The sequence below is a fragment of the Fonsecaea monophora genome (genome assembly GCF_001642475.1).
Source record: "Fonsecaea monophora strain CBS 269.37 chromosome Unknown Scaff136, whole genome shotgun sequence".
NCBI lineage: Eukaryota > Fungi > Ascomycota > Eurotiomycetes > Chaetothyriales > Herpotrichiellaceae > Fonsecaea > Fonsecaea monophora.
The window spans coordinates 43,730-69,850 of NW_019174067.1; the positions used below are offsets into that span (position 1 = coordinate 43,730).

At 52.9% G+C, this 26,121-nt stretch overlaps 9 protein-coding genes across 9 annotated transcripts; 4 read left to right on the forward strand and 5 right to left on the reverse strand.

Moving 5' to 3' along the window:
• Positions 1-2,132: 2,132 nt before the first annotated feature.
• AYO21_10921 (hypothetical protein) lies at positions 2,133-5,262 on the forward strand (the record flags this gene model as incomplete). The annotated part of the gene is made up of 3 exons (XM_022660826.1): positions 2,133-2,427; positions 2,478-4,612; positions 4,675-5,262. The coding sequence occupies 3 exons, from the start codon at positions 2,133-2,135 to the stop codon at positions 5,260-5,262; spliced, it is 3,018 nt and encodes a 1,005-aa protein (XP_022506869.1).
• Positions 5,263-6,181: 919 nt separating this feature from the next.
• On the reverse strand, positions 6,182-8,200 carry AYO21_10922 (hypothetical protein; the record flags this gene model as incomplete). Its single annotated transcript, XM_022660827.1, has 1 exon — positions 6,182-8,200. One exon carries the CDS (start codon positions 8,198-8,200, stop codon positions 6,182-6,184), a length of 2,019 nt encoding a protein of 672 aa, XP_022506870.1.
• Positions 8,201-9,373: 1,173 nt separating this feature from the next.
• Positions 9,374-10,909, forward strand: AYO21_10923 (hypothetical protein; the record flags this gene model as incomplete). The annotated part of the gene is made up of 1 exon (XM_022660828.1): positions 9,374-10,909. The coding sequence occupies one exon, from the start codon at positions 9,374-9,376 to the stop codon at positions 10,907-10,909; it is 1,536 nt and encodes a 511-aa protein (XP_022506871.1).
• Positions 10,910-11,858: 949 nt separating this feature from the next.
• On the reverse strand, positions 11,859-13,721 carry AYO21_10924 (hypothetical protein; the record flags this gene model as incomplete). Its single annotated transcript, XM_022660829.1, has 1 exon — positions 11,859-13,721. The coding sequence occupies one exon, from the start codon at positions 13,719-13,721 to the stop codon at positions 11,859-11,861; it is 1,863 nt and encodes a 620-aa protein (XP_022506872.1).
• Positions 13,722-14,040: 319 nt separating this feature from the next.
• On the reverse strand, positions 14,041-15,060 carry AYO21_10925 (hypothetical protein; the record flags this gene model as incomplete). Its single annotated transcript, XM_022660830.1, has 1 exon — positions 14,041-15,060. The coding sequence occupies one exon, from the start codon at positions 15,058-15,060 to the stop codon at positions 14,041-14,043; it is 1,020 nt and encodes a 339-aa protein (XP_022506873.1).
• A 394-nt stretch (positions 15,061-15,454) lies between these two features.
• Positions 15,455-16,888, forward strand: AYO21_10926 (hypothetical protein; the record flags this gene model as incomplete). Its single annotated transcript, XM_022660831.1, has 2 exons — positions 15,455-16,351; positions 16,409-16,888. 2 exons carry the CDS (start codon positions 15,455-15,457, stop codon positions 16,886-16,888), a joined length of 1,377 nt encoding a protein of 458 aa, XP_022506874.1.
• Positions 16,889-17,295: 407 nt separating this feature from the next.
• On the reverse strand, positions 17,296-19,132 carry AYO21_10927 (hypothetical protein; the record flags this gene model as incomplete). The annotated part of the gene is made up of 3 exons (XM_022660832.1): positions 17,296-17,625; positions 17,841-18,215; positions 18,308-19,132. 3 exons carry the CDS (start codon positions 19,130-19,132, stop codon positions 17,296-17,298), a joined length of 1,530 nt encoding a protein of 509 aa, XP_022506875.1.
• Positions 19,133-19,453: 321 nt separating this feature from the next.
• AYO21_10928 (hypothetical protein) lies at positions 19,454-20,707 on the reverse strand (the record flags this gene model as incomplete). The annotated part of the gene is made up of 2 exons (XM_022660833.1): positions 19,454-20,087; positions 20,139-20,707. The coding sequence occupies 2 exons, from the start codon at positions 20,705-20,707 to the stop codon at positions 19,454-19,456; spliced, it is 1,203 nt and encodes a 400-aa protein (XP_022506876.1).
• A 136-nt stretch (positions 20,708-20,843) lies between these two features.
• On the forward strand, positions 20,844-25,260 carry AYO21_10929 (hypothetical protein; the record flags this gene model as incomplete). Its single annotated transcript, XM_022660834.1, has 4 exons — positions 20,844-21,068; positions 21,365-21,567; positions 21,621-24,877; positions 24,932-25,260. 4 exons carry the CDS (start codon positions 20,844-20,846, stop codon positions 25,258-25,260), a joined length of 4,014 nt encoding a protein of 1,337 aa, XP_022506877.1.
• Positions 25,261-26,121: the final 861 nt, after the last annotated feature.

Genomic DNA, 26,121 nt, shown 5'->3' on the forward strand with positions numbered 1-26,121 from the left:
CTCCGTCAGTCTGCAATTCCCCCTTGTCGCACGCGTGACCAAGCACCGCAGATTGCCTTACGGCCACTACAGACCAACAACCAGTCATAGCCAGTTCTTTCTGCTTCGAGCTTCACGAACTTTGGTTGGAAATTTGCTCTGCCTCCTCCACACTATTTCCACGGCTCCATTTCTGTTTCTGACATCCCCGCCTCCCTCACCGACCCTTTGACTTGTCCTTCATCACCCGACGATAACCACGGTTTGGCTTGCTACTCGTCCGAGTCTCCGCTAGTGGTTTGATTTGATTTTCTTTCCTCGTTGTGTAAAGACTCTACATAGGTCGTGGTGGGTTGTTGGTCCTTCCTCTTTATTCTCTGCACCAGCACTTCCTGTTGTATACCGCCATGTCTCTGCCGTTTATCCGGGACGATGACCGGAATTTCCCAGCTTCCCCAGGCATCGCATCGAGATCGGGTTGCCTCGAAATCTCGTGATTAGTCCATCTCCCAGTCCCGATCCTCGTGGTTATGTGGGGGCATATTTCCTCCAGCTTCTGTCCGAGCACGGGTAGATCGCTTCAAACGACTTGGGGGATGGCGGGCTACACAACAGGTCCCGTCTTCACCAGGAATCTCTCCGGCCGAGTCAGCTGGTAAGAGTTTGGGGACCACAGATTGGACCCTGTTGTTTGTGCGCCATAGTTCTTCTGCATTGAACTCCGCAAATCATTTCCGAGATCTTTTCGCTCGAATAGCCGAGGTGCATTTGTTGGCCTAACCACCATCGAATCCTGCAGTTGGGGAAGTTCCAGACTTGGAGAGTCGCACGGCCAACAGCTCAATACTAGACATGAGGAGGATGGCAGCTGTTGAAGATGTCGGCGTCGGATGAGATGATACAGGTTTAACTCATCTCCTGTGGTACAGAAATAGGGACATGTTTCATGAGAGATGATTCCGTGGTTACAAAAATGCCTTGTGTCATGTCTCCAACCTTAGAAAGCCGACGAGTTTGAGCGGGAAGGACATTCATAGGGGCACGGATGGCAACAGGCCGGTGCTGGAGGTCATAGAGGTGCTCGATTGTAGGAGACAGCGTCTTCGTTGCCACATGTCCCTACAGCAATGTAGGTCTCCTAGAATCTATTCACTGTCTCAGGGTATGACTATTCTAGAGGGTAGCAACGTGTCTGCGGTACACAGCAAGACAGGTGCTAGCATGGAGAAATGCCCACTGCCACATTATACGCCCACAGCATCAAATCCCTCCACCACCTCCCCTCTCACCTCTCCAGTGTTTCCGGACTCCAGAGACACACAGGACATCTACTGTACCAATCGGGTGTAATTTTCTTTATTGATGATGATCTTTGAAGCCAATGGTACAAAGGGTCAAAACAGATTACAGATGCCCAATACCTAGCTCAACTTCCACATACATATTCTTTGACCATCCGTCTCGCCTTCGACACATCTGCCGGTCCGTCCTTTGACGCTGCATTTCCGAGAGGGTGTATCTTGAAATCCTTCGACCGGCCACCGGGTTAAGGAGGTAACTCAAACTCAGCGCAATGAAAGGCTTTATCCTGTGCAACCAAAGATTGAAGGCCTCTCTCTGACTCGGGGTCGTTTGGCTCCACGCGCTTGAGTGATGATGAGACGGAGACAACGTCTGCTCCTCACATCAAAAGAGGGTCCCCCAAAGTTCCATCAATGATGTGGATGCTCGAGCATGAATGGCCAACCGTCCTCGTCCTTGGTGGGATCATGGGACAATCCATAACGGTATCATCGTATCTCCAGAAACTCTCGTCACGAAATTAATTACCTCTGTCCCGAAAGCATTAACAAGTTTGTCGTCATTGCTCGAGCATGAGAGCACAGGCGTTGTAGGAATCTGAGAGAGGCCATCCAGCGATGTTCTACTCAAAGGCAGCAGCTGGTGTTGATCAGTTGAAAGCGGCAAGACGCCACTTTTGCTCCTCCGTAGTTGCCAAGAACCACTTTACGCGAAAGACCCGCGTCTGCGTGTTTCTGCGCGACGCGTCTGGATTTCACAATCCGCTGGAGGTGCCTCTAGCCCCCCCCCCTTTCTGACCACTTTGATGTGAACAACTTACACTTACACCGCCATAATTGCCCATTGTCGCCATGTCGTCGACACCATCTTCACGCCGCCGGGGGCATTCCTCTCGCAATTCTCAATCCTCCATTCCAGCTCAACAATCCCAATCCACCCCTAGAAGTTCGAGACGAGCGCCCAATGGCGCATCCGCAGTTGCGTCCTCGTCGCCCTTTTCGTTCCATTCGTCCCCTGCTCAAGCAACTCCCCCGCCTCCGGCGCAACTGGAAAGTGATGGCATGCTCATCAGCTCTCCTCCCCGACACTCGTCCGAGGTGGGTGACCGCGAGACAACACCACGCGCATCAAACCGGTTGTTAGGGGGTTCGTCAATCCTGCACTCTCTAGTCATTTGCAGTGCTAATATCCTATAGATTCGTCCCCAGTCAGATACGACCCCAGCTCAAGCCCAGGGCGAAGTTCTCAGCACCCTCGATCCGACATTGGCAGTAGCAGCAGTGCGCTCTTTGTGCGTCAGGACCATCAGCCGAGAATATCCTCCCGGAGAGGTGACATCCACTCCGATGCATTCGCGCCCTCATCAGCCCCTCGTCGTCGAATCTATATAGGCGAGGATGGCATGCCTGTCCAGGACGGCAATGATCCGACATCAGAGGCTACGTTTTCAAACCTCAATCCTGACACGTCCGAAGCCGATGCAATGGGGGGTGACTCGACCAGAGTTATCTGGGGCACCAACATATCTGTCGTAGATTCCATGGCCTCATTCAAGAATTTCCTCTACAACTATGCTAAGAAATATCGCATGTGGGCCGACGGCGCCACGGAGGAGGAAACACGTGCTCTCGGGGCGGCTGCTGACGAAAAGGAATACCTGACAATGCTTCAGAATATGAGAAGAATGGGTATCCACCCGCTTAATCTAGACGCCCGCAATCTCAAAGCGTATCCTGCGACCTTGAAATTGTGGCACCAGCTTCAGGCCTATCCGCAGGAAATCATTCCGTTGATGGATCAAGCTGTCAAAGATGTCATGGTGGAATTGGCCCAGAAGGAGATGCAAGAGTTGCGCCGGGCTCACACCAATGGTCCGGCTTTGCGGGCAGCGAATGGGAGCTCAATGCCTCCCATGCCGTCTTCTGATCCGGGACGGGGGACACCGGGCACTGGACTGAACGCGGACGAAATTCCCGACCTGGTTGAAGAAGCAGAGATGCAACCTTGGAAGGTTATGCCATTTGGCCTGGACAAGACGATCAACATGCGGGAGCTTGACCCAGCCGATATCGACAAGCTGATTGCGGTCAAAGGACTCGTCATCCGAACAACCCCGGTCATTCCCGACATGAAAGAGGCATTCTTCAAGTGCACTGTCTGCCAGCATACGTTGTACGTATCGATTGATCGTGGAAAGATCGCAGAACCTACCGAATGCCCTCGGCCAGCTTGCAAATCCAAGGACAGTATGGAGATCATCCACAATCGGTGTATATTTGCGGACAAGCAAGTGATCAAATTACAAGAAACGCCGGACTCGGTTCCAGACGGACAAACGCCTCACAGCGTGTCTCTTTGCGTGTACGATGATCTGGTTGATGTTTGCAAGGCCGGTGACCGAATTGAGGTTACTGGCATTTTCCGGAGCAACCCAGTCCGTGTCAATCCCCGCCAGCGCACAGTCAAGGCACTCTTCAAGACTTATGTGGATGTCCTACACGTGCAGAAGGTCGACAAACGTAAATTGGGGATTGACGTGTCGACGATCGAGCAAGAGTTGTCAGAGCAAGTTTCTGGCGATGTTGAGCAGACTCGGAAAGTCACCGCCGAGGAGGAAGCCAAGATTAAAGAAACCGCTGCTCGCGAAGACATCTATGAGCTCCTGTCGAGGAGTCTAGCCCCAAGTATCCACGAGCTAGACGACGTCAAGAAAGGTATTTTGCTGCAACTATTTGGTGGCACGAACAAGACATTTGCAAAAGGTGGCAGCCCCAGATACAGAGGCGACATTAACGTCTTGCTGTGTGGTGATCCGTCCACCGCCAAGTCCCAGCTTCTGCAATATGTCCACAAGATTGCGCCGCGAGGAGTCTATACCTCCGGTAAGGGTTCCTCCGCAGTCGGGTTGACAGCATACGTGACCCGAGACCCAGAGTCCAAACAGCTTGTGCTCGAATCCGGAGCTTTGGTTCTTTCCGACGGCGGTGTCTGCTGCATTGACGAATTCGATAAGATGAACGAGTCAACTCGCTCGGTGTTGCATGAAGTCATGGAACAGCAGACCGTGTCCATCGCGAAAGCGGGCATCATCACCACCTTGAATGCAAGGACCAGCATCCTCGCCTCGGCCAACCCCATTGGGAGCAAGTACAACCCCAATCTACCCGTACCTCAGAATATTGATCTTCCGCCGACGCTGCTGTCGAGGTTTGACCTCGTGTATCTGGTGCTGGATCGGATTGATGAGGTGAATGATCGGAGACTTGCAAAGCACTTGGTCGGCATGTACCTAGAAGACACACCTGATAATGCGTCGAGGGAGGAAATCTTGGTAAGTCCAACTCGTCTGCACAGGGGTTCCGTCTGGAGCAGACAAGCTAACAGCCATTTTAGCCCATCGAATTTCTTACCTCGTACATCTCGTACGCCCGCAACAACGTCCACCCAAGCATTACTCCCCCTGCTGCCAATGCATTGACAAACGCTTATGTTGCCATGCGCAATCTCGGGTCAAACATCCAATCGTCGGAGAAACGCATCACGGCCACAACTCGTCAACTGGAGTCGATGATCCGTCTGTCTGAAGCGCATGCTAAGATGAGACTCTCGCCTATAGTGGAGGAGACAGACGTGGAAGAGGCCGTGAGATTGATCAAGTCAGCGATCAAGGCCAGCGCCACGGACGCTAGGACGGGCCTGATTGATATGGGGCTGTTGAGTGAGGGCGGCGGTGTCAGCGAACGACGGAGGAGAGAGGATCTCAAGCGGGCAGTGCTGGAAGTGTTGGACATGGACAGCACTATCCGCAGTGGCGGCGCCATGAGGTACACGGACCTGTATCGCAAGGTCGCTGAGGGAAGTAGCGTTGAGGTCGAAGGAACCGAATTCAGCGAGGTCATTAGAGCGGTGGAAGTCGAAGGGAAAATCACAGTGACGGGCGAGGGAGCTCGGAGATCCGTGCGGCGGATCACAGGTGTCTGATTTGATATATACACATCACGCAAGTCAGGAGTCAAGGGCAGCCCTGATGCGAGGCCTGGTACTTACTTGCTCAGGGATTATTCGATGGATTGGAACGAAGGACGAAGGGACGCAAGGACGTTAGGACGAATTTGGCAACAATAGATGTTTATGACTACAAACGTGTGAATTGCTTTGCCCTTCCTCCTCCTCCTCCTCCTCCTCCTCCTTCTCACTTGTCTTTTCAGATATTCCTCGCTAGTAAAACTCTCATTGGCCGCAGTGTTTGTGTTTGTGTTTGTATTTGGGAGACATGGGGTATATCCATCCATCCTACTCACCTAGCTGCCTAGCGAGCTAGTTAGCTGCTATCTACCTACCTATCTATCATTGGTCAATATACGTATGCCAAGAATATTCGTCTTGGCAGGCAGCATTCACGCACATACTACCAGATATCTACGAGGTACCAGATGCATTGCGAGAGTGATTCGTACGAGGCATGCAGTATCATATTACTTGGTAGATTGTGCGTAGTTGTAGTTGATTTTTATCTACTTATGTGAGCGCCGTGCGTCAGGCATCGCAGCCATGCAAGAAAGCAAATTGGTATCATGCCGGCCAAATAATCCCCCCCAATCCTGATATCCTTTTCGCGGAATAACATCTCTTGACCCTTTTTTGATGCGTAGCAAGCAGAAAGCATACGTGTCCAGCCCAGCAGAGTCCCCGTCAGTACGCCGCACCTGATCAATGCCATATAATCCGGCGTTGTTGATGGACAAAGACACCGACGCCATGCTTTTGCTGTTGCACTCCAAAAGGTTTCCAGTCGCAATATCCAGTGACACCCCATGTCCCATTAAGAAAATAGTAACAGGTTTCCGATGATCCCTGTCATATGGCAATTCCAGATCCCTTCCAACAAAAAACTCAATCATCATGTGAAATTGTACACCCTCACCTCTCCGTCCTCGCCACCACTACACATTCTCGAATCACTCAGGCCAATGCATGTCACTGGTCCTGCGTGTCCTGTGAACGTCCGCTCACACTTCCCCGTTCGAGGATCCCACACCTTCACCATCCTGTCTTCCGCCCCGGACACAATCCTCAGGGTATCTGCCGCCACAGCCCAGACACCCTCGACGTGTCCGAAGAATTTGCGGATACAGCGACCCGAGTGGACATCCCATAGACGGATGGTGGAATCCAACGCCGAAGTCAGCATGTAATGGGGTGGGTGGGGACGATCAGGCTGAGAGGCGAAGAGGTTGTTAATACCAATGTCTTTGAATGAGACAATGGGAAACCCGCCGTTCTCGTCCATGACTGTCGTCGAACTGTCGGGCGACCCAGGATCCGACACCTGCTCTTCGTCGTCCTCTTGCACGTCGGTACCAGGTTCAAATTCGGCCGGAAGGGGGAGAACCTGCTGAACCTGACCCACGTGCCCCTCAAACGTGTGGATACATTTCTTCGTGTCCAGGTCCCATAGCTTGACCGTGCAGTCATCGGATGCGGTGAAAATGGTGCGAGATGCCGAATCGATTTGCACCGAGTTGACCCAATCTGTGTGGCCCCGAAGGGTAAAGACCGACCGGTCCTGGAAATTCCACACCCGGGCCGTGTGGTCGACAGAGCCCGAAACCAAGATGTTTGAGTCAAAGTGAAGCGCAATCACTCCTTCGGTGTGGCCATTGTATGTCGAGATACATTCGCCTGTCCGCCAGTTCCAGACCTTCAGCGTCTTGTCCAGGCTGCCACTGATGAGCTTGTTGTCATCGAACTGCAAACAACGGATGCCCATGGTATGACCAGTCAGCGTCCTGAGCTCTTTGCCGGTGTCCAGATCCCAGATTTTGATCGTAGCATCATATGACCCCGTTGCGAGGATGTTGTCGTAAAATTGGAGGGCCATCACCCCATTCGTGTGGCCCTTGAGAATCTTGATACTGCATCGGCCGTACTTCCAATTGGTGCCCACCTTGAATCTGTCCTTGTACACATCTTTCCAAGGTCTTGTTTTCCGAAAGTATTCGCTATCACTCGTCCCAAGTGGCGGACGGCGGGCAGCCACAGGTGAGAGTCGTCCGTCTGACGAGGAGTCGTGGTGGCTGTCGGTGTCTGATATCTCGACACTCTGCGATGAAGTAGGTACGTTGGCGTCAAAGGCAAGGTTACTTGCGGCACGCAACTCAATCTGCCTCTTGGTGGCACGCAACATCTTCCTCTCCAACAAGGGTAAACCCCATCCACACTTGGTACACTTTCGATCAATGTGTTGCTCACACATACGGTGCCAGACTACGTCGTCATCCGCCAGTTGTCTCCACTTCCTCGATACCTGTGCAGCCTTGCAAAGAGATGTCGTGTCGAGGAAAGAGAGAATGCGGAAGGCGACCTCGGATGGTAGAGCGGAGAGAAAGTCGATCCGAATGAGTTCTCGCACATTGGCTGAGAGGAAAGAGAGCTGTGGGAAGCAGCACTGGGCAAGAATACCCTGGAGCATGAGGTTTCGATGTTTGGAGGGCGCCGCAGAGAACAAGGACCACATCTGCACGATACCCTGTCGATCTTCCTGTGACAGTGTGTCCAATTCTTTCTGCAGTTTGTCCATCGATGGCTCGTCCGCTTGCCGCCGGCACAACATGTCAGGTCGGTGTCGATAGCAAAACTTGGAATTGGGGTCTTTCATAGGGTCGTAGTGCTGAGTCGCAGGTCTGCCAACCTTGCCCAAGGGCGCATATTGCGAAGGGATGTGCTTTGCCAGAAATTGGGCGACATTCTGGTCAGCATGTTTGGCGGTCGAGGCAATCGTGATGCTCTTGTCTTTTGTGGCGGCATGTCTTTCGTCGTCTTCAGAGGGGTTCATTCGAAGTCTCTTGCGGACTGGTTCCTCCCATTCTGAGTCCGCCAGACCCTGCCTCCGATGCTGGTCGAGTAGATCAAACGGCATGACGAGGTTTCTTCAGAGAAGTAGCCAAAGGAATTTCACATTTCGTCTAGCAGAGAGTCTTGGATCTCTCTGCTCGTGCGACACGAGGAAAGGAATTTGCAGGTGACTACTCCGAGATCCGACCGGTGTGGGGGATGCCAGCGAGTAAAGTAGGCTGCGCTCATGGGAGAAATGACAAGGTAGGGGGGAGGCGCACAGCGAGAGGAGTCGTAAGCAGAAGGACTGCTCGTCAGAAGGGTCAGAATGGTGCAAGATGGCGAAATGCGGTGCTTGGGCTTCGCAAAGCTTCCGAACCTGAAGAGGACGAGAGAATCTGGAGACAGGCGAATATCATCACCGACACCCGGGTTTTTTCGAGAACCGACAAGCGGCCGCAGGCGGTGGTGGTGATGGATCGAAACGAGCGGCGGGAAGGCTGTTAGCGGAGCCTGAGATGGTCAAGTGCGTCGAGTTTGGTGCTCATTCGGAGGCATTTGGGCGCCCAGATTGGCGTGCGCAAGGGCCTAATGACCTAAAGTCCCGGGGGAGGCGGTAGTGACCGGAGGGTTGGAGCCCAGGCTCGCCCTTTGGTCGCCTAGAGCCAATTGAGCCACTGAGGGCGCTTTCTTTTGCAGGCCAAGTCCCAGTCCCGGCTGCACTCACAATATTTGCCTGCGATGGCGTTATCGCACGCCATTCCCACCATCGAAATCATCATCGCTTGAGTCACCGATTTCATCCATGAGCCCTTGTTCCTGCAGCGCCCATCGGGTTCAGCTGAGAGTTTCAATTTCCAAGCTGGTCCGTCTCACATCTCGGAACTCTCCTTGTGCACAACGGCAAGCCTTCATCCGGGGCAGAAGAAGAAGCCACTCCGAGTAATACTCGAGGCCAAGGCATGGCCGTGCATGGCTTACAAGATACAGACAAGCACGGACTCCAGGTTCCGTATTCATTACCCCACAGTAACCAGGGGTTCATTTTGCCTGGGGTGTAAGTTAGTCTCTTTTCCAGGGTATACGGCACAGATGGCGCAGCACAACAGTTTCGTCGTTTAATGTATCCAACAACTCTGACCAGTTGTAATTGTCGACCTTGTCCTCACCGCTCCTCACACACAGACTGGCGAACAGACGGACAGAGAGGGCGACCAAACTGCTCATGTTTTTGTGAAGCCAGAAGATGAAATAAGCAATGTCCTCACTTGACCCTGTTATGGCGCAATCGCCTCACCGTACAGCCTCAGTTCGATCCTCTCCTTCTCAGTCTGCGCATGCCTCCAGTCCTCCGCCGGCATCTGTTGAGACTCTCGTGTCATACCTAGTGGCCGCTAAGCGGTCCCTCGGCAGTATCCATCTCGTCCATCGAGCCACCACCATCCTCACTGAAGCACGCGCCTCGATCGAAGCTACCACTGCCCTCCTCGCGAAAGCCACATACCTTCGTCGTTCCTTGGCATCTCAATTAAAGATTCTCCGTGGTGTCCAGCTGGAACTAGAGACCGCTGCCCAAGGCATTCAGCATGAATTTCAGGCTGTAATCAAAGAGTTGGACGAGACTGGTGCAAGGCTGCTACAATCCATAGATCTCTTGAAACAGACCAGAATTGAAAATGCCTTTAAACCCTCGACCGAGGGTGAGCTGGACGATGGCCCAGGTAAGGAGACCTTGCACGATTTTGTGGATGACAACGGTGTCGAAACAATCAAACAAGCCATGGAGATTGCCATAGACAATGTACAACACGCCCAAAATGAGATGGGGCAGTCTATCCAAACTTTGGAGGATGACCTCCAATCCATTAACGAAGTCCTCAATGGCAGAGGAGACCTTTCTGGCACAGACAGTGACTTACAGCAGCCTACCACAATTGCTGGCACTCTCACAATATTAGAGAACCACGCCCGAATAATGGCAGAGGAGCTAGAAAGTCTGGTCAAACATTTTGACCTCTGCGTTACGGCCATCAAACACACCGAAGGAGGCGGCGAAGCGTTATTCCAGACCATGAATACCGGCGAAGGAGTTGACCTTCCGGACACGGTTGGTCTAGGCATGGACGACCTTCGTGCACCAACACAACCCATGAACGAAGAAGAACGCCTAGAGATGCTACAGGTGCTCGAGAACGATGCTCAGGAGGTTGACGAGGTAGTCATGGAACTCCAAGATCGCAGTGCCGAGATGGAAGCCCACCTCGACAGGATCCATCAATGGTGCGAACGGCAGGAAAATGCCTACGCAGATGTGGCTACAGCGTTCAAGCTCCTCGAAAAGATCTCGGGACGATTATCTGGCTATGTGGCCGAGATAGCCCGGCAAGCTCTGAAATGGAACGAAGAAAAGGCCAAGATTGAAGACGGCATCGGCGGGATGGAGGAGTTGTGCGAGTACTACGCCAACTTCCTCCACGCTTATGACGGTCTTATAGTCGAGGTCGCCCGGCGTAGGACCGTCAAGAAACAGATGGAGAGAGTGGTGGCGGAGGCGCATGCTCAATTGGAGCAAATGTACGACTCGGATCAGCAGTTGAGGCTCGAGTTCAAGAACGACCTGGGCGAATATTTGCCGAGTGACATCTGGAGTGGCGTCAACACGCTGCCGCCTAGATATTCCATTTCAAGGATCGACGAGGAAGAGGCTGGCAGTGTACCTGAGCTTCCGAGACGGACGGTGGAAGAGGCTTTGAGAAGGCTCAAGTCTGGCAGAAGTGGAGGGATCGCACGATGACCAGACAGCCAGTCTGGATCGTCGTTATGCTTTTTGGACACCACGGTAAGGAAGAACTTGTATCTCCTCAACCCCAGATCCCACAGCACAATACAACATGACGACACTGGAAAACACAACACTTGATATGAATCGCGAGTACTGGGACGAGCGTGGCACGATGGTTGCACTTGGTTCACCTCCTCAACCTCTCACTTCCTCGCTCAGCCCGGATTATGATATTCAAAGAGAGCACTGAACGCTTGTCTGATTCGCTGTCTTCTATCACCCTCAATACCGAAGGAATTGGAGAGCTGATTTGTGTGTAAAGACCTAGGTAGCATCGGCACCACTTGGTCGACATTCTCGATCACGCTCTCCAGGAGCTGGCGTACCCTTTCGCAAGCACCCGCTATCATGTGTGGCATCGAGAAGAGTGCGCCCCAACAGGCCGAGCTGTAAGCACGTCAGCACAGATGCTCCCTCTTTGGAGAAGACATTGTGCCTTGCTCATCTGATGTTATCAAGATGCTCGTTCAGGACATTCTGTACCTGGGCAGTATTATAACACCAGGACTCGCCCTGCTCTGCCATTCCACATTCCCTCCTTTCCTGCTTCATCTCGCCCTTGCCGGCACAATGATATTGCCAAGAAGTATAGGACGCTAGCCGTCCCCACAAATGCGAGAAGCATGCCTCGTCATGGTCTCCTGATGGTGGGATGGTTCACTGTTAGACTTGTTTCTACCTACCTGGACCTGATCTAAGGGAGAAGAAAGGGGCCTGGATTAAATTTCTTCGAGAAGCTTTGGCTGTGTATCAAAACAGGAATGCTAACGGGGTTATATGATCGGAGAGGAGGAAAGGAGCAAGCTTAGGTTTATGCCATCTGGACCAAAGTGTCTTGGATTGAGTACTATGGACATACGAAGAAGTATGTATGTCGACCATGAGGACAACAAAAACGTTGTCAATGCTTACCCCGCCGCGCCGAGTCCTTGACCAGCTTCTTCTTGGTGGCCTTGGGGATCTTCTGGCTCCGCTTCTCGCGCTTCTCCTCCTTGACCTTTTGTTTGTGTTGCCGTTTGGCCTCCTTGTCCTGGAACCGCTTGCCGCGCGGGCGACCTGGCGAGGATCTCGATGAGGCCGAATCTGACGCGTCTTCGGAGCCCTCGCTGTTGGATGCGGCGGAGGTGTCCGAAGCGTCAGAGCGGAGAGCGGCGCCGCCTTCTTCGTCGAGATCTTCTTCTTGTGCATGTTGTTTTCCCTCATTTCTCTCGAGATTATCTTGGTCTTGACCTTCGGTCGAAGAAGAAAGGTGGTTCTTGTCGACGCTCTGGGAGGGGATCAAGGTCGACTTTACCGCTGGTGCGTCTTCGCTTCGCAGTGGCGCCAGCAGATTCTTGTACACTAGTGCATCTCGTCCCTGCGTCTGCAGCGTCTCTGCATCCTTCTCCGCGTCGTACACCTCGTCCAGTGTTTGCGGTATGTACTGCTGACGGAAGACCTCGTTTTCCACCTCGTCTTCTTCCTTGTCGTCTTCAGACCGCTCCGCCATCAATCTGTCAAGGTCTTTCCGTTCCTCCTCGATCTCGAGCCCCTGGCCGCTGGCAGCGGGGGCTTTTGTGATGTACTCGTACGCCTTCCGCTCCGCTAGGACGTTGACGCCCTTGCGACGGAAGAAGTCGGTGACGTTCTTGATGTCCATGCGCAAAAAGTCGAGACTGCGTGGGTGGTCGCCCTCGACGCTCTGGCTCACGTCGATGATGTACGGCTTGTTCTCGTAGTACAGGATGTTGTACTCGCTCAAGTCGGCGTGGACGAGTTTGCAGATCTGTAGCATGATGCGCATGTATGCCACCACGTCGATGTAAATAGCACGCCACCTGGCGCCGTCGTCGTCGTCCTCAAACTCCACATCCTTCAGTCGAGGGGCCGCTTTGCCCTTTTTCCCATTTCCGATGAAATTCATTCCCAAGACGTGCCGACGAAGATAAAGCGGTTCGGGGCAAGGGATGCCGGCCGCATGAATTCTCTTGAGATTTCGCATTTCCTTCTCCGCCCACATCTTCACCATGGCCCGGTTGTCCCGAGTCCTGTAGCCCTTGCGGAAACGGAACTCGCCAGTGACGTACTTTTCGCGGTCTTTGAAAACTAGAATGGCCGTTTTGTACACCTTGATGGCGACGTGGGTGTCTTCCTGCGAGCCGTCTTCGGACTCGGCCACGGCGTGGTAGACGTTTGCTTCCTTTCCGGTGGAAATGGTGCCGTGGATCACGGAGACGATGCCCTTTTGGATCATAGAGAAGAGAATCATCCGCGTTTTGGGATCGAGGACTTGTTCGGCCGTTGCACGCTCGCTTTTGTCCTTGTCCTTGTTGCGACGGCCATCCTCGTCCGGGGCCACGTCAGAAAACACGAGATCCTTCATGTCGCGGTATAGATTGCTGACCGATCCTTGAGACACCTTTTGCTGGGGGTTTGCTTTGGGATACTGCCAAGCGGGGATCCTGGGGTCTGAAGTGGCTTCATCGAGGCGCCGTCGTCTGTTATATGACTTTGTCAGGTCGGCCGGATTAGACGTTGCGAGGTCCTCAGGGTCGAGGACCTGGTCGCGGTCCACTTCTTCGTCGTAGAGGTCCTCCAGCTCATCCTCATCCTCCTCGCCGTCTAAATCTTCCACTTCGTCGTCGTCATCTTCCTGAATAAATTGGCCTAGGGCTATTCTTCTCCGGGGAGGTGCAGTATCAGCATTTACATAGCCATGATTTGGTACGTATGTGTGCGAAGGAGCGATTCCATCCGCAATTCCTTTGGAAGTTTCGGTTGACATTGCGCCAGGGTATTCATCAGACAGTGGCGGGAGACAAGACACAGTGTTTGTCAGGAAAAGAGTAAAATATGCAAGTCACTTGTTGCCACACAGAAAATGAAAGTGGCACTTGAAATGCGTCATTTGAACTGCATTTTGATGCCAAGAATACTTGACCGTAGTGATTGATCTCAATACGGCGGATCATTACTGCAACTGCGGCAACATCATTTCCCTTTTGAGTCTTTACTCATTCATTGTCCACTGCCACTCCATCTGTGTTACTTGGACACTATATTCTTTGCCTGCGACATGCTTAAGCCTGGGAAAAAGAGGCTCTTTAGGCACCACCAAATTCCTGCTCTTCTTTGGCCGGAGGAATGTACCAGTCCGAGTCAACCACCAGCTTGACCCGGTGTAGATCCTTGGCCATGATTTTGTCTTTGTCTGCCAGGTACGCCTCGACCTTTCTGGAGCAGTCAATATACCTGCCAGACATGAAATCCAGTTGTCCACTTGACAGCAGGACCACATAGCCCGCTGGCATCTGCGGCGTGTCCCAGGTAACATCCTTGAAGAAATTGACTGCGATATTGGCTGACTTGTCCTCTCCAGGTAGGCTTTTGGACACATAGCTGCCCTCCTTGATGTTTCCCTCAGATGCCTCCTTGAAGTCGGTAAAGAATCGAGTCGGAATGGCACCCGGGTGGATGGCGAACGTCCTGATGCCGTGGTCTTTGTTCTCGTGATGGAGAATTTCCGCCAAACGTACCAGGCCCAGTTTACCGAGGGCGTAGCTGCCCATACCGTTGCTCACATGAGCGCCAGCGCTTGATGTGAAGATGATTCGTCCCCTCTTCTCTCGCCGCATGATCGGAAGTGCTGCTCGAGCAAAGTTGAAGCCTCCTTGCAGGGACACTGCCAGGGTATCCCACCAGACGGTGGGATCTGACTCCCAGGTCGCCAGCCATTGTGGTGGACGGCCTGCATTCGCGAACACCACGTCAATGTGCCCAAATTCGCGGTCGATATCGTTGATGAATTGCTGCACTTTGGCATAGTCTTTGACGTCGAAAGCTGCGGTCTTGGTTAAAAGCTGTGGGTTGATCTTTTTACATATGCTGGCAGTCTCATCGACCTCGCGCAGCTCCAGTGCCATCAAGCTTAGCGACTTGGCTGCAGTATGAGCAAAGAACTCAGCAGTGGCTCTTCCGATGCCGCGGCCAGCACCGGCAATCACAACATGCTTGTCTTTGAATGCAGCTGCCAGTTCACGATTCTGTCTCGGGTCGGTCGCAGGTTGGCAATCATGTTGGTCTCCAAGAAATCTTTCGACCATAGGTTCACTTGGTTCGCCCATGGTGACTGAAGGTGTATGGCTACGACGTCTGTCTACTACTAGCTACAATCAGAAGACAACAAGTGCTGGGGAGAAGACATTATCATCTGGCCACACCAGATGTCCCCCACATGTTGCCAGGACTGCTGCTAAACTAAGTGGAGTAGGTACATTTGCCGTTTCCCATCTGATCGGCAAAAAAACCTTGCACGCCCTCGTCAATCGTAGGTCAAAGATGGGTCAAGATGGGTCAGGGAATGGGAGCGACTGTGGGGAAGATGTTTGTGGGGTTCTTGGAGACATAAGAAGCAAGGTGGGTTCACGGGTAAGGACCATACAACACATTGTCCAGACAATCATCCCAGCTCTATTTGGAGTTTCTTTGCCCTCGGTTCGAATACTTTGTGATCCCAAAATGGGTTCAATTGGGCCCTCCAAGGCCGAGCATCATCGGGTCATTATCGTTGGTGCTGGCCCGGTCGGGCTCACGACCGCAACCAATTTAGCAAGGCTTGGGGTCCCTGTCTTGGTCCTCGAGAGGAATCACCAGGTCGATCAATCTCCCCGGGCGGCATCGTATCAACCATGTGCGCAGGCCGAGCTGCTCGAGACAGGAACCCTAGACGACGTCAGAAAGGAGTCTGTCATCAATGATGTGGTATCATTCTGGATCAAAGGGAAAAAGGTAGCGCATGTGGAGAAGCGAGAAGGAGGCAGCCTCTTCCCTTCTGGCATTAATTGTCCTCAGCCGAGACTGGCCGCCATACTCCTGCGCCATCTCACCACCAAATATAACTCGGAAGTGCGCTTTAATCAGAAAGTCATCGAGGTCTCTCAAGACGAGAAACAAAGTCTGGTCTCTTTGACCGCCATGGACCCAACCACCAACCAAGAAACTCTTTATACCTGCGACTGGCTGATAGGGGCGGATGGGGCGGGGTCGAGCGTGCGCAAACTGTCGCATATCCCCTTTGAAGGGTTCTCCTGGCCGAAAGAAGATTTCGTGGCTACGAATGTGCGATTTGACTTCTTTAAACATGGATTTGATACGGCGAACCTGATCCTGGATCCGGTACATTGGGCTGTGGTCACAATCCTCGACGACACAGGACTATGGCGCGTGGCATTTGGGGTCAGAGCGGGCTTGACCAACGAGGAGATACGCGCCGAGCTTGACGAGCACTATAAGCACATCTTCCCAGTGTGGCCCGTCGAGTATGAGCTGGTACAGTTGAACAAGTACAAGCCGCATCAGAGATGTGCACAGACTTTCAGACTGGGTCGGATATTGCTGGCCGGTGATGCTGCGCATGTATGTGATTCGAGTTCAACTGTCCAGTAACTCAAAGTCCACTGACGTACATTCCAGAGCAATAACCCCATTGGTGGTCTAGGCTTGACTACAGGTCTTCTGGATGCTGGGCCTCTAGGCCGTGCGCTCGGCGCTGTCATCAACGGCAAAGCGCCCGAGTCGCTCCTCGATACGTGGGCCAAAGCGCGCCGGGATAAATGGCTGAACTTCACCAACGAATTTTCCATCGAGAACAAACGCATGTGCCAATTGGGGGGATACAGCGACGATCCACTGGGGATATGGGAGATTGACGACGTGGCCAAGGAGCACAAGATGGAGCAGTGGTTAGCCATGGCTACGCCGGAGAAAAAGGAAGCCGACGCGAGGATGTACAAGGCTCTCGAGGATCCACAGGCGCAGCTGGTCAGTCGGATGAAGCAGTGGGAGATCACCATGGATCCCATGTGGATGGCGCAGTACGAGGACCCGGAGCTGGTCAAGTATAGAGTATCGCTGAGGCCTGCGGTGCTTTCGACGCCCGAGGCTGCGACGTGAAGGAGAGCTAGACAGACCGTATGCTTTGCGCAGAATTTATCCAGGCCGTGTATATAGACTGATGGGAGACCAAGGGAGCGATGACCGGACGAGGCGGTCTTTTCTTGGCCTGACCGAAGAGAGTTGGATGAGATCCCATTTCTTACAGAACACATGAAGATAATTCCCAACGGCCAGCCAAAAGCACGGCTCTCAATATTAGTTGTTAGGTACACATTTCATTTTCGTTTTTTGCCCAATCCGATCCGATAGCCTGTCAGCCTGTCAGCCAGCCAGCCAGCCAGCCAGCCAGCCACCAGCCAGCTAGCTACCCCTGACTGGGACTTAGGAACTCCTCCATGATTAAAATCAATGACAATCCTTAATCCTTGCGCCCTTGGACCCATCAAAGCCGTGCATGCATGTGGCTACATCTTTGCGGCAACAGGGACGCCAACACCAGCGACACCGGCCGCAGCGGCGGCGGCGGCAGTGGCAGCAGCAGCGGGGGAAAGTTCGGCTGTTTGTGACGACAACGACAGCGACGACGATGCGGCAGGAGCAGCAGCAGTAGCAGTTGTCGGTGTAGTTGTACTTGTCGCCGCACCCTTCTGATTCACGTTTTTGTCGCTCGGGTCGTCGTACGGCGTGGCATCCATGATCTTCCACATCTGGGCCGCGTGCAGAGCGTCGTCGGGCATCTTGCGCGAGATCGACGTGTTCTTGTGGCCGTCGCTGATGAACATGACGCTCTTGCCCTGTATTATTGCCAGGTCCGGGCCCGAACCCCCTTCCCAACGAAAGGGGGGAGGGAGGTGGACGGCGACGTTAGTCGTGCTGGGTCTTGGTGCGTGGTGGATCATGTATCTCATGTAGGGTGTATGCATATGGTACGTGTAAGGGGAAAGGAAAAGGGAGAAGGAAGTAGTAAGCAAAAGGGATGGAGGGAAGGTGACATGACTATAAAACTCACCAGACCCAATGTCAATTCGATGGATGAATCGACCATTGTCGGCGTATACTCCTTCAACTTGACCGCCGGCGACGAAGCGTCTCCGTTCGTCGTCTTATTGGTGTCTGCATCTGTCGCATTCCTCCTCTTCCTGTTCTTCTGATCCGCTCGAATTGTCCGCACAATGTTCTCCGCGACCAGGAACCCTTGCATCGAGGCTGGGCGGCCCATCTTCGGACCGGGCAGGTCGATCACGTCGCCCAGGGCGAACATGTTGCGGGGCGCGTCTCGGATCTGCAGCGTCTTCTCTACCAGGATCGAGCCGGACGGGGACACAGACTTTGGAGAGAAGCTCTTCAGGAGCGCCGAGTTGGGCGCTTGCCCCGTGCATTGGATCTGGTGGATTTCGGTCAGCAAGGGATCTGTCGAATGCAGCTTGATGGCCAGGACGACGAGAGAGCACCTCCTCCTTGCGAGAGAATACTTACCACTAGATCACACTGGATGGTATTGCCGCTGCGAAGCTTGATCTGCTTGGAATCATCCCCCTCCAAGCCCGCGATCACCCGGTCGCCCAGGTACAGCTTGATGCCGAGCTCTTCGAGCGCCTTCTTCGCAATGTCGTGGAGTTCGGCGCCGAAGTTGTTGAGCAGATTTTCGCGGGAATGCACCAGCGTGACGCTTTTCTGCGGATACTTGCTCTTGATGTCCGAGGCGACTTCGACGCCCGCGGCACCACCGCCCACGATGACAATGTCCTTGGCGGCCACGATGCGCTGCTGCTCCTCCTGGAAGAATCTCACACAGTTCGCCTTGTCGTCGCCGTCGCCGTCCTTGTCGAGCCTCGCTGGATACCGCGATCGCGATCCGGTCGCTACGGCGAGATACTCGTACGCAATCTCTGTTCCATCCTGCAGAATGACCTTGCCGGGCTCGATCGCGACGACAGAGCCCTGCTTGAACACGTAGGCTCCGACTGGAACGCTGCGTGGGCCCTGGTCCGGATACGGGATGATGGCATTGTGCTCCTGGCCCGCGAGGACCGTGGCGCGAGGGAAATTCCACGTAAAGTGGAAATGGGAATGTTTATCGATCAAGACCACTCTGTACCCCGTGGGAACGGACTCGGCGAGTCGCTTGGCGAGAAAATACCCAGCGAAGGAGCCGCCTATGATCACGATGTTGCGCGGGTCAGGTACGGATTTGTACCTCAATCGGTGGATATATGTGGATATATAGATACATAATCTCTCAAAAGAGGCAGACAGACCGAAGCCAAGCAGTTTGATATAGAGAAAGGCTTTGGCAAACATCTTGGAGGAAGAGAAAGATCTTGAGACAGAGGACGAGGCGGAGAGGGTAAGGGGACGGGCGAGGCATTGATGATCTTATCAGATAAAAATCAGATTGAAAAACAAACGAGATTCATCCCAGCTTTGGCTCCTCGGAATGCGCGGTGTTTCCGTGGAGGTGGGGAAGAGACGCCGATGTCGGCTGAAACTCGCTTGAATATAGTGTTTCTCGGCTGTCGACAAGGGTATATGTACGAGTACTTGTATATCCTTGGCCAAGTCCTATGGAGATCGGTCCAGGGGATGTGCTCCGCAAATTGGCATTTCCCAAGGCTGCCGAGACTATGGCTCGAAAAGTCCCTTGTGAGACGTCACTGGCGGCTTCGCAGCCTTCAGATAGCGGATGCTCTCCCTTGCCTGCTGGAAGTGGACAGTGCCGTACCGGAGCAGCTCGGCAAAAGTACCTGCCTGGTGATCCTTGTCCTCGTTGCCTGGCTCCTCCCAAAGGACACCAGCTGCCGGCGTCTGGGTTAGGTTCTTTCCATGGGTGATTTTTTGCAAGCTTGACTCTGTCAGTAGCCGCCAGACCAGCTTGTACGCCGTCTTGTATTGCTCAGAGTCCGTTGGCGCGTCGAGTGGGGTGGCTAGGGCGTTAAACAGGATCGGTCCGCCAAAGCCGATCGTGGCTTCAGCGCCCCAGTCTTCTTGCAGAACGTCGAAGATGAGGACCTTATTCAGCCAGTAGTCGGTCGCGTTGAAGCCATCTCGCGCATTCTCCAGCATGCAGAGTCTTTGCCAGGACAGAACCTGGCTGATGTATTCCATTACCGTCTGAGGCTCCACCGCGAAGTCCCATCCGAAATTCGCCTGTTCCGCCGCCTCAAAAGTGTGAGTCAATGCGAAAGCGACGAGAGGATGTTGAATCAAGCCTTCGTGATTTTGGCGGTCCTTCCACAAATAAATGAAGAGGTCGTGCCTACAAGCGTTGTTGTTAGCTCGCGCCCGGCAAGTCTTGCATGTCACATACCAGCATTTGATGAAAGGGTCGCCCTTCCGACTCGCGACGAAATGGTTGGCAATGGTTGTTCCATACATGATTGGGACACAGACTTCAAAAGGTGAGATGGGATCGGCCAACTGATTCCAGCATATCCTGTCAAGATCACGTATCAAGATGTTCCCAGTGTCCATGTAGACTCCTCCATGAGAATACAAGCATGCCCCTCGCAAGAAGTCAGAGCTATGAGGCCCAGCATACGCCCCAGTCATGGTGCTAGTGACGAATGCTTGCGGAAGGAGATCAGCTGAAATGTATTTGAGGGCGTTATTGGGAGAGCCAGGTATGGAATCGAGGATCCGGACGGTCCACGAGGGCGAACAGATCCGAACCCAATCGACAACATTACGCTGGCACCATCCAGGCATCGCCCGAAGGCCCTTGTCCCAGAAGGCCCAGATATTCTTTTCAGACGTGACAGCCTTGTATTCCTCTAACGAAGCCAGGATTTCTTCGTCAGAGCGCTGATCAATATGGTCGACATAGCGCAGCTGGGCTTCAAATTCCGCATGGATCTTAAACTTCGTCGTAGAGGCCATCATCTGGGGATTGAAAGGTGAAATGGAGATTGACTTGAGCAAAAAAGATCACCTCACCTTCTGACGAGTCTGTCTCGTTCCATTTATACTGGCCTTGGGCTACCTCACAGTCCCAGGTCTGAGATTGATCCCCTCTATGCATAAGCTACTCGTTGGATACTACATGATCGAGTCGTGTAGCGCAGCAGCTTTGGGCCTGAATTGGAGGCCTGACGAACAATTTGGGGATTTATCGGTTGCTGGCACCCTTCGACGTCGTCGCGGGTGGATGCCCGAGTCCGAGCCAATCCGCCGGGTCAATGAGTCTCCGAGCTTTTTCGGTCTGAGTCACCAACAATCCTATCCAAGAATGGCGTCGGAGGTAACAATTCACTCAAGGTTAGCGTGAAGCGTCACAGATTGGGCGGAGCAGCTGTGTTGAGTGATGTGCTCCCTGTCGCACCGCATACGGTAGAAAACCCAAGGGGGGGGAAGTTGTTCTCCTACTTGTTTGGACGGCAGAACGTACAAGGGTACGAGGTGCACGGAGGAGAAATACGACCTGAACCAGGATATGGATGAGAGATCTCGTACAAAGTAGTGAGGCAGGTGAGCCGATCACGTGCTTGTGTAGTGCCAGTTTAACAGTCTGCGACAGACTAGCCTCTTTAGGATTAGCCCTACTACACCATTGAGGAGTTCGCGAAGCGCGTGCTTGTTCCACCTGGAGCCTCGCGTCGCTTTGATGATCCAACAATCCTTCACGACTCTCAGCTCCACGGCGCTGTTGTGCGCACGCCTCTAAAAAGACACCAACGCCTCCGAGAATCTCATCTGCGCATCATGCACATTAAGCAGATCACCATCCAAGGCTTCAAGAGGTAAAGACTAACCAGGTGTTGATGCAGAACCCGGTTCTAATCAATTCTTGCAGCTACAAGAACCAGACCGTTGTCAATCCCTTCTCCCCGAAACTCAACGTCGTTGTCGGTCGCAATGGCTCGGGCAAGAGCAACTTTTTCGCCGCGATTCGATTCGTTCTCAGTGATGCGTATTCACAGATGGGACGCGAAGAGCGACAGGCCCTCATTCACGAAGGGTCCGGCTCCGCTGTCATGTCCGCGTATGTGGAGATAGTGTTCGATAACACAGATGGGCGGTTCCCAACCGGAAACGATGAGCTCATACTGCGCCGTACGATCGGCCTCAAGAAAGATGAATACTCACTCGATCGCAAGAATGCGACAAAACAAGATGTCATGCAGCTCCTTGAAAACGCAGGATTCTCGCGCGCGAACCCATACTACATCGTTCCCCAAGGTCGCATCACCAGGTTGACCAATATGAAGGACTCCGAGCGACTGGACGTCCTGAAAAGCGTCGCAGGTACACAGCAGTTTGTCGCCAAGAAGGAGGAGTCGCAGAAGATCATGAGTGACACTAGCAATAAACTGGCCGCCATTGATCAGACGTTCGAGCAGATCGAAGACCGTCTCAAAGAACTCGAGGAGGAACAAGCAGAACTCCGAGATTTCCAGGAGAAGGACCGCGAAAAACGCGCACTTGAATACACCCTCTTCCATCGAGAGCAAGATGAAATCAACAGAGCTTTGGCAGAATTGGAAGATCGAAGGGCGGACGGGATTGACGGGGTCGACGGGGATCAGGAACGCTACGCACAAAACGAGGACGAACTAGCCCGGATCTCCCAACAAATTCAACAGCTCAACCATCAAATCCAGGCCGCGCGGCTTGAAAAAAGACAGTACGAAGAGGAAAAGCGAGAAAAAGCGAGGGCGCGAGCCCAAGTCGAGTTGGAAGAGAGGAATCTGGTCCACGGACAAGCGGCAGCTCAACGCACCAAGCAGGAGCGTGACAAAGAGCTGAAACAAGTTCGCGCGCAAATCCAGGAGATCGAACAAGAACTGAGCACCATTATCCCGCAATTCCAGGCGGAGAAGGCAAAGGAACAGGCCGTCAAAACTCGGTTAGAGGAAGCAACCGCCACGCAACAGCGGCTCTATGCGAAGCAAGGGAGAACTGCTCGATTCAAGTCAAAGGCAGATCGGGATAGCTGGCTACAAACACAGATTGACGAAACATTCCAGTCTCTCTCCCGCTTCAAAGCGACTCGCATGCAAACCGCCGAGGGCATCGCAGACGATGAAAAGCAAATTGCCAGTCTCGAGAAGGAGATCGAAAGCCTTCAGCAGCGACTGAGTGCACCGGACCATTCCATTGACCAAGACATTCAAGCGGCCAAAGAGAAGAAGGACGCGCTGATAGATGAGCGGAGAGCGTTGTGGCGCAAGGAGGCGCAGCTTGACTCGGAATACGCAGGGGCTTTGGATGACCTGAGAAAAGCTGAACGCAACCTGTCACACATGATGGATGGCAACACCAGCCGGGGTTTAGATGCTGTTAGGCGCATAAAGGAGCAGTACCGCCTGGAAGGTTGCTATGGTCCGCTTGCAGAGCTGATTGATGTCCCTCAACATCACACAGCCGTTGAAGTCACTGCAGGAGGTTCCCTATTCCACTATGTGGTGGACAACGACGACACAGCGAGCAAGGTCATGGAGATCCTGAGCAGGGAGCGCGCTGGGCGACTTACCTTCATGCCGTTGAACCGACTCAAGCCTAAAACAGCAAACTTCCCCAACGCGCAAGATGCGAGACCACTTATGTCACTCATCAATTACGACAAGAAGTTTGAGCAAGCTGTCCAACAGGTTTTTGGTAAAGCCATTATTGCACAGAATCTAAGCGTCGCAGCACAATATGCTAGAACTCACGGTGTGACCGCTGTAACCCCCGAGGGTGACCGGTCTGACAAGAAAGGCGCATTGACCGGTGGTTACCATGATACCCGCTCTTCGAGACTCAAAGCCACGAGGGCCGTGATGGCAGCTCGCGAGAGATTCGAGGCGGTCAAGGCCGAGGGCACCGATAACAAGAAGAAGATTGAAAAGATTGACCAGACCATCACAAAGGCCATGAGCGAGGTTCAAAAACTCGAGCAACAAAAGAACCAATCTCAAGGTAGCCAAATCTTACTCAGGCAAGAGATCAAAAGCAAGATGGACATGCTACAGCGCAAAAAAGAGGATCTCGAAGCAAAACAGAAGCAAGAGGCGTCGATAGCGGCAAACGTTAAGATCCTGACGGACCAACAGTCTGCCTACCAAGCTGAGTTAGGCTCAGACTTTAAGAAAGCACTGAGTGCAGCCGAAGAGAAGCAACTAGAGAGTCTTACAATCACTATACAAAAGTTGAGGCGCGAATACAACGATCTGTCTTCGTCTAGAGCAGAGATTGAAACCAGGAAGGCTGACTTGGAAGCCCGGTTGAACTCGAGCCTGAAACCTCAGCTCGAGGCGCTACAGACCGACGAAGTGGACGAAGAGGCCGGCAGCTCTTCCCAGATACGCGCCAAGAGGGCCGAGTTGGCACGTTTGACCAAAGAGCTCAGCTCTGTGCAGACTTATCTGGATGAGCTCGAGGAGAAACTGGAGCAATCGGCGACTCAAGTCGGCGAGCTCGAGGCTGAAGCGGCCGAGATCAGGCGCCAACAAGAAGGATTAACCAAGGCGATCGAACGTCACCAACGCCGTCTGGAGAAATCGGTCCAGAAGAAGGCTGCTCTCTTGGCCTCGAAGCAGGACACTGTGGAGAACATCCGCGAGCTCGGTGCCATCCCTGAAGACTTGCGGAAGAAGTATCAGAATACTGACTCGAACGTCATTGTGAAGAAGCTCCAAAAGGCAAAGGAAGCCTTGAAGAAATACAATTCTGTCAACAAACATGCTTTTGAACACTACCGAAAATCAATGAAGCAGCGGGAAGAGCTCACTGCAAGACGAAAGGAGCTTCAGGCAGGAAGATCGTCCATAGAGAACCTAATCAAAGTTCTCGACCAGAGGAAGGACGAAGCCATCGAGCGGACCTTCAAGCAGGTTAGCAAGGCGTTTGCCGAAGTTTTTCAGAAGCTCGTCCCTGCTGGTCGAGGGCGATTGGTCATTCAACGGAAAACCGACAAGCGACAAGCTGAAGACTCGGACGAAGACTCGGATGCTGAACGCGGGAACAAGCGCGGTGTTGAGAACTATACCGGCGTGGGTATTAGTGTTAGCTTCAACAGCAAACATGACGATCAGCAGCGGATCCAGCAGTTGAGCGGTGGTCAGAAGAGTAAGCATGTTCACGCCTCTGGGGACGCCTCTTTACTAATCGCGTGATGTCTAGGTCTTTGCAGTCTTGCCCTCATCTTCGCCATCCAAGCCACTGACCCGGCACCATTCTACATCTTCGACGAGATTGACGCGAACCTCGATGCACAATATCGGACTGCGGTGGCCGATCACCTTTTGTACCTTGCAAATAGGGCGGATGAGGAACCCGCAAACGGCGACGAGAGACCACTTGGGGGGCAGTTCATCTGTACAACATTCCGACCTGAAATGCTGAGGGTGGCGGACAAGTGTTTCGGCGTGCGCTTTGGTAATAATGTGAGCACCATTAGAGAGGAGACGAAGGAAAATGCGCTGGATTTCATTGAGAGCCAGACTCAGTGATTGGGAGGGTTGGGACACTGTGTGCTTGCTGGCTCTGGAAGCACGATACTAGTGTCTTGGAACTCAGGGATAGACGATGATGATGAATGACGCGCGAAGCCTTACGATATCGTTTGAGGCTGGTGATTGGGTGTAATGGTACGAGGATTGCAGGTGCACTTCAGGCACACAGAGCACTAGGATCGAGGAGAGGAGAGGGATTACGATATCATATGTTTTGATATGTTTTTTTTGACCGCCATGTGAGAGTGTTGCCTGCGCCTTTGTTCTTTGTTCTCGTGTGTTTGGCCAGCGCGTAAAGTACCGAGTACAACGCGTCCGTGTCAACAACGCCAAGCCCATTGACGTGCCTGTGGATCCCGAGCCAGTTTTTGGCTGCAACAAACCTTGCAAATTTCCATCCATTTTCCCTTTCTTCCCGCCTGGCGGCAGCCAGCGACGGACCCCTACCTTTTGCTCTTCCTCAAGTCTTTGTCTTTAATATCAAACACGATACCAGTCCAGGGCCTTTATCGGACTCGTCCACGTCCTTAGACCCGGGCGGACGTCATACCTCGATTCGCTGAGAGAGATCTCAAGTCGGACTCGAAGAATAGTTCCACTACAACACTCTCCCGCTGTATTTCTTACACACACACACACACACACACACACACACACACACACACACGTCACTTATACACATCTCAGAGACCACAAGAGAAGACATGAGCTCGTATGCGGCCTTTTGCGTCAAAAAAAAAAAAAAACAAAAACAATGAAACAAAGAAGAAAAACAAATAAGAAAAAAAAACACACAACTAAAGACAACAAGAGAAAAATAAATAAGCAAGAAATATAACAATGAGAAACAAACAAAAA